This window comes from Siphateles boraxobius, unplaced genomic scaffold (assembly GCF_051911475.1).
Source record: "Siphateles boraxobius isolate OS27281-9 unplaced genomic scaffold, OSU_SipBor_1 118, whole genome shotgun sequence".
Lineage (NCBI taxonomy): Eukaryota > Metazoa > Chordata > Actinopteri > Cypriniformes > Leuciscidae > Siphateles > Siphateles boraxobius.
In genome coordinates this window covers 677,833-695,000 of record NW_027508720.1, presented here as the reverse complement: position 1 = coordinate 695,000, position 17,168 = coordinate 677,833, and the positions used below count along the sequence as shown (strand labels likewise).

At 37.8% G+C, this 17,168-nt stretch overlaps 1 protein-coding gene across 5 annotated transcripts in view; it reads left to right on the top strand.

Moving 5' to 3' along the window:
* Window positions 1–950: 950 nt before the first annotated feature.
* The window catches only part of atp11b (ATPase phospholipid transporting 11B), a 63,009-nt gene continuing 46,791 nt past the window's right edge, over window positions 951–17,168 (top strand). For all 5 annotated transcript variants that reach the window (XR_013194699.1, XM_077202166.1, XM_077202151.1 and 2 more), the window contains exons 1-6: window positions 951–1,230; window positions 12,683–12,799; window positions 12,902–12,991; window positions 14,719–14,799; window positions 14,917–15,024; window positions 15,172–15,300. Coding sequence is in view for 4 of the 5 variants with exons in the window: in XM_077202166.1 (XP_077058281.1) it covers window positions 1,204–1,230; window positions 12,683–12,799; window positions 12,902–12,991; window positions 14,719–14,799; window positions 14,917–15,024; window positions 15,172–15,300 (552 nt within the window). In the remaining variant the exon portion in view is untranslated. The remainder of the gene's footprint in view (window positions 1,231–12,682; window positions 12,800–12,901; window positions 12,992–14,718; window positions 14,800–14,916; window positions 15,025–15,171; window positions 15,301–17,168) is intronic.

The following is a 17,168-nucleotide window of genomic DNA, read 5'->3' as shown; positions in this document are numbered from 1 at the left end:
GGAATTTCTCTGAAATTTAAAATCTTTAGGAACTTTCGGGATATTATAAGGACACAACTGCAGGAAATATATCACACTGTTCAAGTGATTTTTGGATATTTTATTTAAAAAATCTTACATATTGTACCTTTAATATAACTATAACATTAACAGTGATGGTTTACTGTATTTCACAGTACTTCTTTATCTGCTTTTCAGTGATAAGGATGTGAGAAATTGACCAATAATAGCAGTTTAATGTTTCATAAAATTCTATTCACCACCTAATTTTACAGTCAGCACGAAACAGAAGTTACGCTTGATTTTTGTAGGGCAGGGCTTGATTTTGCCCATGGGGAATTGATTGGATGGTTGTAGTTTGCTATTGGCTGATCTCATTTGAGTGACAGTTGTGCCCTTGCACAAGTAAAAACAGCATCAGAGAAGAGATGTTACTGCAAGAGGGAGGGGAATTTATTCTTATTCAAGATTATTATGAGAATATTAGCCTACATAAACAAAGAGAGATGTCCATTTTGATTTCATGGTGACTTTAAGGCTAACAATAATGGAATATGTCACTAAAGTGACATAAATGACTAGAATGAAAATGACGTCATTATTAACTCAGCCTCATTCTATGTCAAACCAAACCTGTATGATTTAATTTCACCTTAAACTTCCGGCACTACAAGGGAAAAAATAAACTCATATTAGGGTGTGGAACAACTTGGGGGAGTAAATGATGACATAACGTTCATTTTTGGCATAGCTATTCCTTTAAAGTAAAGATTATGTGATGACAGTGTGAGGAATATCAATTTCTATATTTAAATCTACATTCTTTGTAGCGTAACACTGAAAAACACTCAAGCCAGGGTTTAAATGTAAATCAGTAGAAGCAGGATTCCTGTAACACGTGTGACACACAAAACTTTCAGCCGTTTATGATATGCTCATGCGGTGACGTCACTTCCGGGATGTTGTCAGTCAGAAATCATCTCCTTCAAGCGCAGTCGGTGTGTGTGTGTGTTTGTGTTCGTGTTTCCACTTCACCGCACTGGGTTCGAGTGGCAGAATGGGCCGGGATCTGTGTGTTCGGGGTGCACACTTGTTTTGACGGTAATGCAGAGAGGAAGACTCGTCCGGGGAAGCAGTTTTATTGATGTTGCGGGGAATTGTGTCGGTGAAGCGGGCTAGCTCACTGCGCTAGCTCGAGACAGGATGATTCGCTGGATCCGACAACAGCTGGTACGATCCTTTTAAACTAGTTTATTATTACACAATCTCAATGCTTTGGTGTTGCTTAGCCTTAACGGTGCGTTTGCTCCAGGCTAGCGTGTAATGTCTGGCTAATTAAATCATTTCACAACGAATTAAATTAGGTTTAATTAGACACAGGTTATCGTTTTGCTTAAATGAAACGATTTACATGTTGTAAGTTAAGATGTCATCCGTTTTTATTCTGAAGCAGATGGTCAGATATGACGTTATTTTATGAGGGCATGAAGAAAGTGTTAATGTAACGTTAATGGTTTTGTTTTTAAATCGTTTTGGAGGGAAGCGCGAGGGGTTTGCAGCAAAGCTCGCGTGCAGACCCTCGTGATTGCGGCTCGTTTATTTGTTTGTTTTGTCTGTTTATGTTTTGATTCAGTTGATGACAGTTGTATTTCATAAATCTTCTGACTTTTTTCTGCAACAGATGTCACAAGTGATGCTTCTCATGCGCTTTAATAATATTTCTAAAAGTTTGAACTTGACTTGTAGACTGTAACTTAGTCTGTTGAGATTGACTTGTTGACTGGTCATGCTTTGCTTTATTTGAGCAAACAAACCAAAAATTACAAAATGCTTTAGATATCTGAAACAAACAGGCAGAATGTCCATGTAATGAATTCCTCTGTTCATCTGTCTTTTGGTATATTTGTAATCTGTAGCTGTCAGATATATGTGGAGCCTCGTAATGGAAAAATATGAGGTGGGAGGAAAAATATATTTCAGTGTTTTTGAGTATTCAAAAACTATTGCATTCTCTCACAAAACAGTTGCTTTTTCTCTCAAAACTGGGTTCCACCAAGAAATTTAATTTGCTCGCAAAACATTTGCGTTTTATCGCAAAACTGTTGTTCTTTCTAAAAACTTTGCTTTCGTTTGAAAAACATAAACATTTTCTTACAAAACTATTGTGTTCCTTCCAAAAACTTTACTTTCGTTTGAAAATCATAACGTTTTCTCACAAAACTATTGTGTTCCTTCCAAAAACTTTACTTTCGTTTGAAAACCATAAGCGTTTTCTTGCAAAACTATTGTGTTCCTTCCAAAAACTTTACTTTCGTTTGAAAATCATAACGTTTTCTTGCAAAACTATTGTGTTCCTTCCAAAAACTTTACTTTCGTTTGAAAATCATAACGTTTTCTTGCAAAACTATTGTGTTCCTTCCAAAAACTTTACTTTCGTTTGAAAATCATAACGTTTTCTTGCAAAACTATTGTGTTCCTTCCAAAAACTTTACTTTCGTTTGAAAACCATGTGTTTTCTAATAAAACTATTGTATTCCTTCCTAAACTTTGCGTTCGTTTTGAAAAACATTCGCGTTTTCTCGCAAAACTATTGCGTTCTCTAGTCTAAAGAAATCAAAGGCACTGAAATGTTTTTTTTCCTCCCACCTCATATTATTTCCATCCCAAATGTTTTGCCAGCGAACGAAAAGTTTCACAGGGAATCTCAAAAGGTTTGAGAAAGAATGTGAAAGCATTGAAATTTCCTTTGATTATTAAATGTCTTATCATGACCATAAAATGCCCTAGTATGAGCAAAAATCCTTTACCAATTAGGCTCACACTTTTCATACCTCAAGGAGCTTGTTAAAGGGTTAGTTCACCCAAAAATGAAAATGATGTCATTAATGACTCAGCCTCATGTCGCTCCGAGCCCGTAAGACCTCGTTCATCTTCAGAACACAGTTTAAGATATTTTAGATTTAGTCCGAGAGCTTTTTGTCCCTCCATTGAAAATGTATGTTCGGTATACTGTCCTTGTCCAGAAAGGAAATAAAGACATCATCAAAGTAGTCCATGTGACATCAGTGGGTTAGTTAGAATGTTTTGAAGCATCGGAAATAGATTTTGGTCCAAAAATAACAAAAACGATGACTTTATTCAGCATTGTACTGTCTTCCGGTTCTGTTGGGGATCCGCGTTCACGAGTCCGCAGTGACGCTGATGACGTAAGACGCTGCTGACGTGTATCTGGTGCGTCCGTGTATTCGGGTTCAAATAAATATGGCTGGGCAAAAAAATGCAAGTCTTCCCCTGTGTGGAAATCCTTAGACATGTTTGTGAAGATTGTTTTGTTTACAGCGTGCGTCTCCCTCAGACTGTAAACGAAGCTCGGGCGCACCAGACACACGTCAGCAGCGTCACTGAACGCGGATCCACAACAGAACCGGAAGACAATACAATGCTGAATAAAGTCGTAGTTTTGGTTATTTTTGGACCAAAATGTATTTCCGATGCTTCAAAACAATGGAGGGACAGAAAGCTCTCGGACTGAATCTAAAATATCTTAAACTGTGTTCTGAAGATGAACGGAGGTCTTACGGGCTTGGAGCGACATGAGGGTGAGTCATTAATGACATCATTTTCATTTTTGGGTGAACTAACCGTTTAATAGTTTGGGAAGAAAAAAAGTCCAGTGAAGACGAATACAATAAAACATCTTTTCTGTACTTCTCTGAAATGAAATGGATGCCTGCAGGGCACTGTTGCAAATAAAGAGTTTCTGAACTTCCCTCATTCGACAGCACTGAATTGACAGACTGCCCAGAGTTTATTGTAATGTTAATGTGGAATATGAGCATCCAGTGAGTAGGTATTTTTTAAGTCTGTTGTTCATATTGTAGCTCAAGTATGGCGCTTTTCCATTACCAGTATCGACTCCGCTCGCTTTTCGCTCCGTTTTCCATTACAGATAGTACCTCCACAATAGTACTTGGTCGTCATAGCGACGCCACAGGAACTACGCGACACACACCCGCTACCCACACACACACAGGACAATGGAGGAAATCGAGTGTATGCTGTTTTTGATCCTCGGGATGTGGCTGTTTCTCACAGCAAGAAGACAAACGTTGTTTCAGGAGCGATTGAGGGCAGCAAAACAAAACATTGCTGAAAAAAACTGGGCCGTGTGGCGCGTGCAATGATGACGCGGTGAATAGTGACGATTCTCTCTGACCAATCAGCACTCTGCAGTGTTTCACGTCACATTTTAGTATCGCCTCAGCTCGCTCAGAACCTCGCCGGAGGTGATACGGAAAAAAGTACCCGAAAGCAGGTACAGTTACGACTTTTACACAGTGGACAACCAAACAAAGGCGGTCGAGTCGAGCTGGTACTGTGTAGTGGAAAAGCACCAGTGGTCACATTTCGGTAACACACCTTGTGGATTCAGAGGCTCTCTCTTTTACACACATTATTGCGTATCCTAAAAACACTGGAGCACCAATGCATCCGTCACCCTTAAAGAGGTAGTTCACCCCAAAAAATAAAGCTCTGTCATTATTTACTCTCCCTCATGTTCCAAACCCATAAGACTTTGTTCATCCTCAGAACACATGATGATATTTTACACACTTTTATGCCGCAATGAGTTGTTTTTCGAAGTTTATTGGGTTTAATAATTGTTTTTTTTTTCATGTCAAGCAAGTCACGACATTATCAAAAATAGCGATGCCCATACAGGGAAGTTTTATCACTATTAAAAGTGTGCTATTAAATAAACAAGTTCAATCAAGGCGCGAGTTCATCCATCAGATATTTTAGGGCGTTTTTACACTGGCAGTGTAGTTCATAACAGGGCACGGCCCGCATGAAAAATCTGCATATTTAGGTTATTTTAATCTTTTATAAAGGGCATTGATGAGAATATTGCTTCAGAATAAAAAAAAATATTTACTTGTCCAAAAGACAAGCACTTGAAAAGGCTCAATGTCAAGCCCAGGTCATATAGCATAGTGCTATTGTGACATTTCAGAGTGAAACGCAACACTTCATTTAAATGCAATAGGTTACTTGTTTTAACAGTTTATTTTAACAGTGTTTTATATATAAAACCATGATTACTTGCTTTTGATACTTTATTTGAACCAATTATTATTGCCTCATTGTTATTATAGATGTATTTTAAATCATTGTACAGGCTATTGTTCACATATGTCTATTTTTATAACCACAAAAAATAATCTGATAACTCCTCAATTAATCTTCAAAATAATCGACAGATTACTCGATTGCTAAAATAATAGCTAATGACAGCTCTAGTTTCAGATGTGTTACTGTCAGTGTTGTTGAGCAGAAGAGACCTCTCTCAAAACATTAACAATTCTTACCAACCCAAACTTATGAACATTAGTGTGCATCCGTATGATGATTACAGCAGGTGTGTGTGTGTGTGTGTGTGTGTACTATCCTCCCACAACATCCTAGCATTGTTGTGAGTTTTGCAACCACTCAGATTTTCTTCAGAATTGGAAGCTTATATTTAATCGAGTTGATCAGTTTTTGCAGAGCTTTTCTGAATTGCCTGTAAAGTGATGATCTATCTCGACGGTTTACTACTACTCCTACCGTCCACCCTAATTTACACAAGGCTGCTATGTTTCTTCATGTTTGTGTGAGTCATGGGAAGTGTGTCAGGGCAGAGCGCTAAAGCCTAAAGAGATCTGTGTGCTTTTCTGCTGCCAACGTCATCTTTTCACAAGCTCATCTGCTGCTGTTTCCAGCGCACAGCCACATAATAACTCACAATGAATGGTAAATAAATCTTATAGCTTTTTTAATAATATGTTTGTTTAATCTGATCATTATTCCATTCAATATATTTGATGTAAATGTGGCTAGATGTTCAAATACTGTGAGTGAATGCTCTTGGTCAGAGTGCTTGACTGGTGAGGTATTCATGTACAGTAAATGCATGCATTAATATGTAAACAGACAGGACATCTGGTGTGTGTCATAATATTGGATCTGTGCATTAGATCCTGAAGTGTAACAGCAGCTGAAAAGAGTTCATCAATTGGGTTTCAGAAGTCAAAAACAATTAATTTCCTCAAAATATAGATTTTGTAATGATAACTTGTAAAGCTTTAAAGACAGGCTTACTGTGGACTATCAGCATGCTAGTGTTGAAGACATCAGCTCACACTATTGTTAGGAAGTTAGCAAAGCTATTTCACACTATACACGATAACTGCTGTTTCTTGAATGTTGCGGTGTGATTTTGTCAAACGTGTCATGTGCTGTAAAATACGCGAGCGCAACCATTAAAGACGTCCTCCTAGTGCGTTTACATAGAAAAACAATGGCACATTGCGAACCAGGCCAACAAAAATACATAATACAGGCATTTTTATCATGTATCATTTATGCAGAGATATGGTGCCCACATATTATACCTTCAATAAAGCCAGCTTCCCAAAATAATAAAAAAGATACAGAAAAGTATGTGTGTAAGGGAAATATATTGTTTCAAAATCGTCATTAAAATGGAAGTCATTATAGTGTTCTTTTTTTTATGTCCATAATCTGAAGATGGATACTAACTGAATTTTCAATGGTTTTAGAAATATGCTTGTGTTTTGTGCAAGTTGGCCAGATGTTTCACACAAAACCATCATCTGATGTGCAGGTGCTTCAGGATCTAGACGGTCACTCCAGGATGAGTCTGCGATGGCTCATCTCATTAGCTGGCACTTCCCAAATGAGTGTTTAATTAAAGGTGCTTCACTGGAGAGGCAGACTCGTTCTTCATAATGGAAGTCACAGACGGTTACGCAATGTGCAGGGCAGAAGAACGTCCTCTCAAACTGTCTCTAGTAACTGGGAATTAAGAGTGCATTTAGACAGCAAACTGAAGCCGTCACACAGCTGTGCGTTAGAGTTATTTGTTGCTCTGCTTTGGTCATCTCACTGTATATTTATACACTTCTCTCTGTAAGGATCGGTTCTGAGAAGAGATATGCCATCACTTGTTCTCCAGTTAATTTGATATGCTTCATTATCCGCCTTGTTGTGCTCATTTATTACTGCCTGCGTTTCATTATCTCTATAATGTGGATTATTAGTGCATGAGGGGAAAAAGCTTTTTTTCTATTAACACAAATAAAAGAACAGAGTCACAGGTCACAGAAACCGTGTTTTAGTTTTGTGCATTACGGACCGGGTCCAATTATTGAAGTGTACTGGGTCAAATATCCCTCTTAATTGTTTTTTTTTGTTTTGTTTTTCAAAACAGCTCCACATCCCCACACCCTTTAAAGTGTCTACTCAATGAAATATTTTCAAGTTTGGCATAACTAGAAACATGCATATTCGTTATAAAAACAACCAAATACTAAGAAATATCTTCATTCTTATTTGTTTTAGCTTTTTTTAATGCTTGTTTTGTTTGGTTTTCTAAGTCTATATTGATTTTATGTCTATTTATAAGTCTATATGGAAGTATTTATTGATTTTATAAGTCATTTTGAGAAGCACTGCTTCAGAATAAACAGAACAATATCGTCCGCTCGTGTGGGTGCTAATATAGTTTCATTATAGTTATCTTTATAGTTACTGTGTAAACAGTCTTTAGTCAATCTGTATATTATATTATGTATTATTATACAAATTAACACACACTCTACTTAAGAAAAATGAACAAACAAAAAAACTCTCCAAAGCTAAAACGGTATGTTTTTGATACAGCAAAAAGAAAGAAATGCTAGAGAAATTTCCTTGATTTAAAAAAAATAAATTTAAAATATTTTTTTTTCCTGCATCTCGAAACTCTTAGTTTTATAAATGGGGGTAATCTTTGAAGGATGAACAAATAATGTTTTGGTCATCACATTTAAAATAACATTTAAATAAGATAATATTTGAGTTTTGAAGTTGTGGAAAAAGATGTGTGACGTACTTGAAAGCATTTTACTATTCCTGCCAAACTTCCATGGTTACAGTGAGTGTTACCAGGGCTCGAATTTCGGTGCGGGTATTGCGCATCATTTTAATCATTCCCGCAGGTCTTGCATTTATAATGCGGGAAATTCCCGCAAACATTCATTCAATCTAGCATGTAGGCCTATGAGTAAATGTAACCTAACAGATTATAAGATCAAATCAGTCATTTTAAAACATTCTGTGAGACGCAATTTCACAAACAGCGTGAGTGATTCTGCCAATGCCGCGTCTTCTCTGTCTCTCAAAATGTGTTACACAAGCCAATCGCGCTGCAGCTGCAGGCGGCGACTCTAGACTCGCGTTTCAGGAGTCGGGACATTTGATGGAAATATCACTTGCACAATCGGGTCATTGCATCGTCACTAATGTTTATAATTTGTGCGTCTTTTTAAGTCTTACCTATTTAAACATTCAAGCGATTTTAACCCGCATAACAAACAGCTCGTGAGTAACAAAACTGAGTTCTCTTTCGCGAATTATAGCGCTTTAACGGTCAAAAGCACACAACATTGTCTAAATTCCAGTCTTGGGGAGTATCCTCTCAAACACAATCGGTTATGTCTTAAAAAAATAATACAAAAAGAAAATGCATGTGACACTATAATGAAAACAGTATGGGCCGTTCACGTTACGTCTTTTTCGCGTTCATCCTTTACTGAAACGTCTTCATGGAGAACGTGGCTCATGATTGCTTAGCAACAGGGAGCCCTTTTTAAAAGAGGAGAAAGTGGCTTTACACGCAACATGTGAACGTGGATCCGTGCACTAGCTCTTAAAGTGAGAGTAGCCTAAAAAGTGTCCGTCATTATTGTATAAAAAAAGACAAAAGATAGCATTAAAGGAGAACTCCGGGCAATTTTTAAGTTAATCTTGATCGTTAGACCTTTGTGAGTACTGACTATAGAAAAAAAAACGAACCGGATTGGTGCTTGCTACGCGGAGCTGCGACCGCGAATGCCCAGAGCTCCCACCCAGCTAAAACGGCAGCTATGGGGGCATCGACATAAAGAGCGTTTTTGAACCTCTTAACAGACACAAAATGCAATTAAAATGTCTGTCAAACATGAACAGGGACCCTACATGTGAACAAGATGCGTTTAGCAACTTAGCCATTGTTTCAACTCACCTAAATAGTCTTTTAGACGGCAAGCTGTAGTCTCGCGCTGCTTTCCCGTGCTGTAGCCGGAAAAGGTAAACAATGTCCAGGTGGGAGGAGCGTTGATCATGTGCGACGAGTTATGATCAGAGTTGATTACAAGTGAAGAAGAAATGGTTCGTGTTTGTGCCTTTCCGAATTGTGACAACAGAATGCGAAAATATAAGAGCTTAAATTTTCATCGTCTTCCTTTCCATGACCTCGAGATTCTGCAGTGCAAACTCCCGTAGAAGTACTACGCGCTAAAGATTACCGCATTTGCAGTGAACACTTTGACAAGGATGACTACACACACTCAACACAGCGGGGCCGTTTGAAGAAAAATGCCATTCCATGTACGAAGACTCGTCGCACATGATCAACGCTCCTCCCACCTGGACATTGTTTACCTTTTCCGGCTACAGCACGGGACTGCAGCGCGAGACTACAGCTTGCCGTCTAAAAGACTATTTAGGTGAGTTGAAACAATGGCTAAGTTGCTAAATGCATCTTGTTCACATGTAGGGTCCCTGTTCATGTTTGACAGACATTTTAATTGCATTTTGTGTCTGTTAAGAGGCTCAAAAACGCTCTTTATGTCGATGCCCCCATAGCTGCCGTTTTAGCTGGGTGGGAGCTCTGGGCATTCGCGGTCACAGCTCCGCGTAGCAAGCACCAATCCGGTTCGTTTTTTTTTCTAAAGTCAGTACTCACAAAGGTCTAACGATCAAGATTAACTTAAAAATTGCCCGGAGTTCTCCTTTAATTGTAAGGAATCAGGATTAATAGCCTATGTATTCAAATTATACAGGACTAAAAGACTATTCCATATTATTTTACATTTGATTACTTTTTTCCGTTTCTGTAGTATTTCTGAATACTAGTGTTATTAGACCTAAACTTTTCTCTTTATTTCATGTATTTATTTGTGCTACTTTTTTCAATTTAATTCAAAGATTGAAATCAAGCTTCCTTTTGTTGTGTAAACTAAAAAAATGACCCCATTGTAAAAACACAAATACAATGAGTGAGCAAACATTTAGCTGAACGTATTTTTAAAAAATTGTCTGGATCTCTTATTGCTGTAGTGACAGTGTTTGATGAAGATCGGCTCGCGCTGCACTGACATTGATGATCCAAACACATAAACTGGTCCGTGAAGCACAAATGAGAAGCGCAGTTTCATTCCGCTTTCATTACGTTTGCCATTTAATGTTGGGAGCACGACTGCTAACAAAATTGGGTCGCACCGGCAGGAAAAATGGTCCAACAAATCGTTCGGTTTGTAATGCGTACCGAACCGAAAGCCTCGTACCGAACGGCTCAATACGAATACGTGTATCGTTACACTCGTACTACAAAATGCTCATTTCAAACAATTGTACATCCACTGTTTAATACAGAGCAATTCAAACACAGATTAAAATGTGTCCAACTGAACGGAAGATTCACCACAGAAAAGGTTGCATGAGTTGGGCATGATATTATGTTTTTAAAAATGCAGGTTTTATATCTCAATGTGAATGATTGTTAAAAAAAAAATCCCCTCGATAATCCATTATATCTTTTCTCGTGCATCACTATACTGCAGAAAAGATCTGTCGTTACTTCTGTTTCATTGTGACGAAACATGTGGTGTGCCAGGCGGCTTACTTGAATTCGGAGGTCTTTCTTCCTCAAACATTTTTTTATGCATTCTTTAAAAGTATTAGTTCACTCTCCTAACAAATCTATGAATCAGTTAAGATGGATTGGCTATCACAGCACAGTTTTGAAAAAAGGAGCTTAGGATGTTCATGTTGGCACACAGAATGAGTTCCAGCATCTTGGAAAGTGTAGAGGGGAAATCGGACGGATGAGTCCAAAGATTCAGACTGTAATTGAATGCATGTGTTGCCAGTGGGGTTGGATGACGTGGCTGAGATTTCCCTGCCTTCTCTGGGCATGATTCAATGGAAGACACACACCAGCTGTTCAGATTTCAGGAGAATTTGCATAAAGCACCAGGTGGACTGAGAGTTTGTGTTTATGCAAAGAGCCACCACATGCTTTGGTGTGCAACAGGTCAAAAATATTTAGAATTACCCCCAAAAAAAACACTTCTTAAGAATATTCTCATGATTTTTTCTTAAAAGTGCGGTCACATTAGCTAAATTTCAGTGAAATTTGATGTGCAAAACGGGTCTATTTTCAATAGTGTAGTGATGTATGAAGCACAGCTCACACTGATGTCATCTTTCTGCTGGTCAACACGCCCAACTTGAACACGAGCGAAATCTGCGTCCTCGAGTGACACTCCCAGTCATGTGAAATGTCTTTTTCTGTGCATAACGCTTGTCCTACTATTCACGTAAAGCGCATTCGGATACAAAATAAATGTGTTTTGGTGCACCAGTACGGTGGGGCGATTGAGAAGTTGACCGGTATGGTGAAGAGATGAGTCCCACTGAAACGATGGGTCCCAGCTTAGGACCCCTTTAGTATGCCTGATCTAAATCGGTATTTAAATGGATAAACTGTTATTAAGAAAAATAGTAATGAACTCAAATTAACATTATTTCATGGATCTTTTAATAACCAAATTTGTACAACATATTGTGCTGATTATTACGATAAAAATAATGACAATTATAATTGCATTACGAATTGCTGTGAATAGGTTAAGGCGGTATAAACTCAGCTAACGTTAGCACGCGCATCGGAAAGCTGCATGATGTGCTACTATCTTAGCTAATGTTTAAATTCACAATCTATAGCTTCGGTTATATATTAGTATATGAAACATATAAGTTAAAAGACATTAATGACTCGTTATAACGTAATTCAAACGACTTCTATAATAAAGTGATTTTTTTCTGTTTTGTAACCAGGCACTAAAGCGATTACCCATAAAACGTGCTTTGAACCAATCAGATTGCTTGGGTCCTCCTAAGCTGGGACTCATCTCGTCAGTGGGACTCATGTCTTCACCACACTGGCACAGCCCTACATTGGGCTATTTGAAATACACTACACATCAAAAAAACACATCGGCATGTTTTGAACTCAAGTCTACCTACCCTAGACTATTGTGATGAAAATTTTGTCCACATTTTCTATGATTGTTATGATGATCTGCAACCGATGCAAAAAGATGGCATTTGAGTTGATCAGGGAGTTTTAACCAAGAACCTCATACAAAATCTGTTGTTTTCTTTTAAAAAAAATTATCTTCAGCTCTTTCTAATAAAGATTTTCATGAATCCGACCCCTGATTTGCACACAAGTCTTAGTCACATATGTGCGTCTGAAAGCAATAGGGATTCAATAGTAAGTGATTTAACTCTTGTGTGCCGTGAAAGTGCTTCCCTTAATGAATTGTTTGCCGCACACAAGCTGAATTAATAATGACTTTGGCAGAGCGTTATGCGCACCCATCAGACCCTCAGCTTCAGCTTACCATTTTTCCATAAGCTTTAAGATTATATCGCCGTTTCAGCAACATGTATTACATTATATATAGCTCTAGATGAAATTTTGAGCATGTTGTTGATATCTCTGGCCTGTCTGTGTCCTCATCTCTTCCAGGGCTTTGACCCTCCCCATCAGAGTGACACACGCACCATTTACATAGCAAACAAGTTCCCACAGCATGGCCATTATACTCCTCAGAGGTTTGCAGACAACAGGATCATTTCCTCCAAGGTAAGAGAGCAGATCTACAGTCATTTGACTCATGTGTGCATGCGTTTCATCTGAATTTGAAAGTGAAATCCTCCACATTGTTGTTGTTTTCTCTTTGTGTAGTACACCATATGGAACTTTGTGCCTAAGAATTTGTTTGAGCAGTTCAGAAGAATTGCCAATTTTTATTTTCTCATCATCTTCTTGGTTCAGGTAAGCTCTCAGTTCACTCATAACCTACTTCATATTCACAAGATGCGGTTTGGGAATGGAAATTACATGGGTATATATATGACGATTTGTGCAATTGTTAATCTAATTTTGTGATTATAAATGTGTTTGTGCATTTGCATATCATAGTTTGTGAATATAACTTAGTTTGAATAAATTGCTGTTTGCAAATATACACGCTTTCTTGTGAATGTGAATTAGCGTGCAGATTTGTCACTAATATTTTGTAAATAAATACATTAGAGGCTATTTTAGGTCCATAATCCTTGGTTTGAAAAGATAATGCGGGTTCAGCATCATCAGTGTTGGATGTTTTCCAGTAAGTAAAGATTATGTTCACTACAAACACCGCAGTCGTATGTTAAAGTACAACACGACAACAAGCACTGGTCATCTGTCAGTCTCTGTGTCATGAGGATGCCGCTGCTAATGAAGCTCTTAAACAGGAAGTGATTGAATGTCAAATTCCTCCCTCAGATATCAGACCGATTATTAATCGATACATATTAAATAAGTGGCAAGAAGAGTGGAATATGTGCAAGGATAATAAGCTGTACGAAACTCATCCGGGAATTACAAACAGACTTTTTATCACTCTTAACTAGAATTGAATAAGTGGTCTACACCAGATGTCGTATGGGTCACACAAGTTTGACCCATGGTTTTCTGCTTAAAGGTGAAAAACCAACTTTATGCATGTTTTGTAAGATTCCCTTATCTGTCAAACATATTTTATTGGATTGTCCTGGACTTAATACAAGCAGAATGCTAGTTACTTCACTTAAGGACATATTTAATAAGATTATGCCTGAAACACTTTTGGATTTTTTATCATATGTTAATTTAAAGAATCTTGTATAATATGACTTGCTGTTTTTGTATTTGTTTTTATTGTATTTAAATATTTGTATTTTCGTAATTGAATTGTTGCCATGAAAATAGCTTTGAATGCTGACGTGGCATTAAATAAAATAATCTGAATCTGTGTCATGAGAGCAGGAAAACTGTGTCAGGAGCAGTGATATTTTGCTCTAAATTTGTGTTATTTTACTGAAAATTTTAGTATAATGTAAAAGATTTTTAAGGCTGCCCAGATCCCGTGTTTGATATTAATTGAATTACTTAAATGATCAGAAAATGGGTTGAGTTTCAGAGCTGACAAAGAATATTATATGTAACTTTGTTCTACATTACAGAGAAATGCTAAACCAGAATAATGAGACTTTAAAATGTAAATTAAGCACTTGTAAAGCTTGCCGCAACACACCGGCAAAAGTATTGATTATGAATGTGTCGGGAAAACAGCAAAGAGACTGTCTGAACATTTTAATAATGTATTAATACATTAGTGTCTTCTGAGTCAGTGTCGACTGCAGAGATAATAGAGAGGAATGCACGTTATGTTAAACATGTCAGTAAGCCCTGTACTAATTCAGCTTCCACTCTCCGCACAAACACTTACTAAGGATACGTGCTTAATAATAGCGCGCACAAGTTAACATTTACATAAGAGAGTGGCCATATAAAATGGCTAACGTTAGGCTATGCTACGTGCATGTTTCAAATGTAAGCCATGTTCATTCAATCTTAAATACACGTAACCTAACGTGGGGTTAAACATGTTTCCTTGTTCTACCAAAGCACATGTCGGTGTATAGTAGGCAGTATATGAACACTGTGTCTAAGCAGATACTCTCTCTCCCCTACAGTTGATGATTGACACGCCCACTTCCCCTATAACTAGTGGACTTCCCCTGTTTTTTGTCATCACAGTAACTGCCATCAAACAGGTGGGTGTTCTCCAAATGTGGTGTTTTGACAGCTAACATATGACCTGTAGACAGCATTGTGTGATTGGAAGATAACCATTTAGTTGTGTTTTTTTATAATCCTGCTCACACACGCAGGGGTTTGAAGACTGGCTGCGGCACAAAGCTGATAATGAAGTGAACGGAGCACCTGTGTTTGTTGTGCGCAGCGGCAGTCTGGTCCAGACCCGGTCCAAGAACATCCGAGTGAGTTCAGGCCAACGCCACTGGAGATCTCATTGCTAACAGACGCTCTAAAAAAAATAAAACACCTCATGCTTGCAGTCATGTTAATAAACAATGACTTTAGGATGCCATCTTCATCACTCTGAATTTCACCCTGTGTTCTTGTAGGTCGGTGATATTGTGAGAGTAGCCAAAGATGAGACGTTTCCTGCAGATCTGGTGCTCTTGTCATCAGACCGGGCCGAGGGGACGTGCCACATCACCACTGCTAGCCTAGACGGAGAGACTAACCTGAAGGTCTGCTTCTGCTCATGAACACTTGAGCGCTTAATCAATCAACATGTGACTCACTAACTGAACAAGTTGTCTTCACTTTCAGCGATATCCATATCAAAACATCCACTTTTTTGTGTTAACTCAGTGTATATTCTGACTGATTCCGCCACTCAGATGTAACGGTTAGACAGAGTTATGATGAGATGCACCGAAATTTTGTTGAAATTGTTTTCAGCCCAAACAGAAACTTTTCAGTTTGGGTGGAAATGGTTAAAGTAGTGACGTTTAATTAGCGTTTCTCCGATGGTGGCGCATTTTGACTGTCTGTTTCATGCACACAACATAAATAAACGACAACAGGTAAACACGTCAGCTGTGTGCAAAATATCTATTTCTTGATTTTAATCGATACTGATATGGATTCTTACATTTTAAGATCAATCTTTAAGTCTGTAAGCTATTTTTAGGGGTTCAAGCGTGTAGCTCTTAAGGCGAGACACGGCAGGCAAAAACATCGTTTTTTTTTTTCACTGGTCAATTTTGAGATTTTGGGATATTTGTCTTCAATAACATGTCTTCTTTCATACTTGTGGTGAAAAAAAGTCCGAAATACACATTTAGGTCTTTATTTTACTACACTTTGTCTGTTTGCGTCTGTAGATTTCTCATAAATTCATCAAAAGTTGTCGTTATAAATCATCGCGCTGCTCCGCGATCGCGATCTTCACCCTGTCATCACACACCGTTAGAAAGCTCTCTCTCTCGTGTACAATATTGTCAGATCCAAATATGGTCATTTCCTTTTTATCACCAACCAATCGTGAAAGTAAAACGGGGGATTTTACTCTAAATGCGCAATCTCATTGGCTGATGCTAAATCTTTAAAGCCCGTTTTCTCAAAATGACCTTTCTCTCATACTCCAAGTCCGAAATCTCCAGTTCAGTAGCACCTATATACACCAAACTTTCCAGTCTTGTACCTAGTTATATTGTGGAGACATTTACAGAGGGATTTGTAAATATATTATTCCTAGCCTGATTTTATTTTAACATTTTATTCCAAAAAACATGGCGTAAATCATTTTTTAAGGCTATTGGCAGTATATTCTGATTTACAGGATAACAAAAGTAGATATCCATAAATCCCTCTGTAATTTTTTTCCCATCTAATATGTGAACACAATGAAAAAATAATTTTGAACCTGGCTTTATCCAATACTCAGATTTCGTTTGTTAAAATGTATGCAAATTAGCGCATATTTAATTAGATAATGCCTCATTTGCATATTTAGACATTAAATTACAGAAAACTTGTAATACATTTTTTTCTCATCTTAATGTAGGTAATCAACTGGCAAAGTTTCATGGTGATATCTGCTAGTTAAAAAAAATTACCCTATTCACCTGTAGTGTCTCGCCTTAAACTGTATTGTAATAAGCCATGAATCCGAGATTATTTCAAAAACAAACTTTCGAAAACTAGTCCTAGGTTTGTGGCTCAACCTCGATAAAAAACCCCTGCAGCACAACTCCCGGGGCTCTCTAGGTCAATATTTATCCAAAAAGAATTTGGATTTTGATCTTTGGCTTTTGGATAGCTATAGCTAGGGCGTGTAGAAAATAGGCATAGCCAAGTCCACCCAAAAGTCTATCAATCCTGAATGAAAACTGGTGATAACATGCAATTCATATGATTCTAAACAAGCATGCAAACTTTAATGGGGACCGGCCCATAGTTGGAAACTGTTAAAAAGCTTTAACCATATGTAACCTCTGTAAATTGCCTGTATTGGCTGTGAATGGTCTTTTCCATCAATGATCTTGGTAGTTACAGACTAGTTAAAGAAAGCGTTATACTTTTTTACACTTGTGCTTGAAGGCCTTAAAAC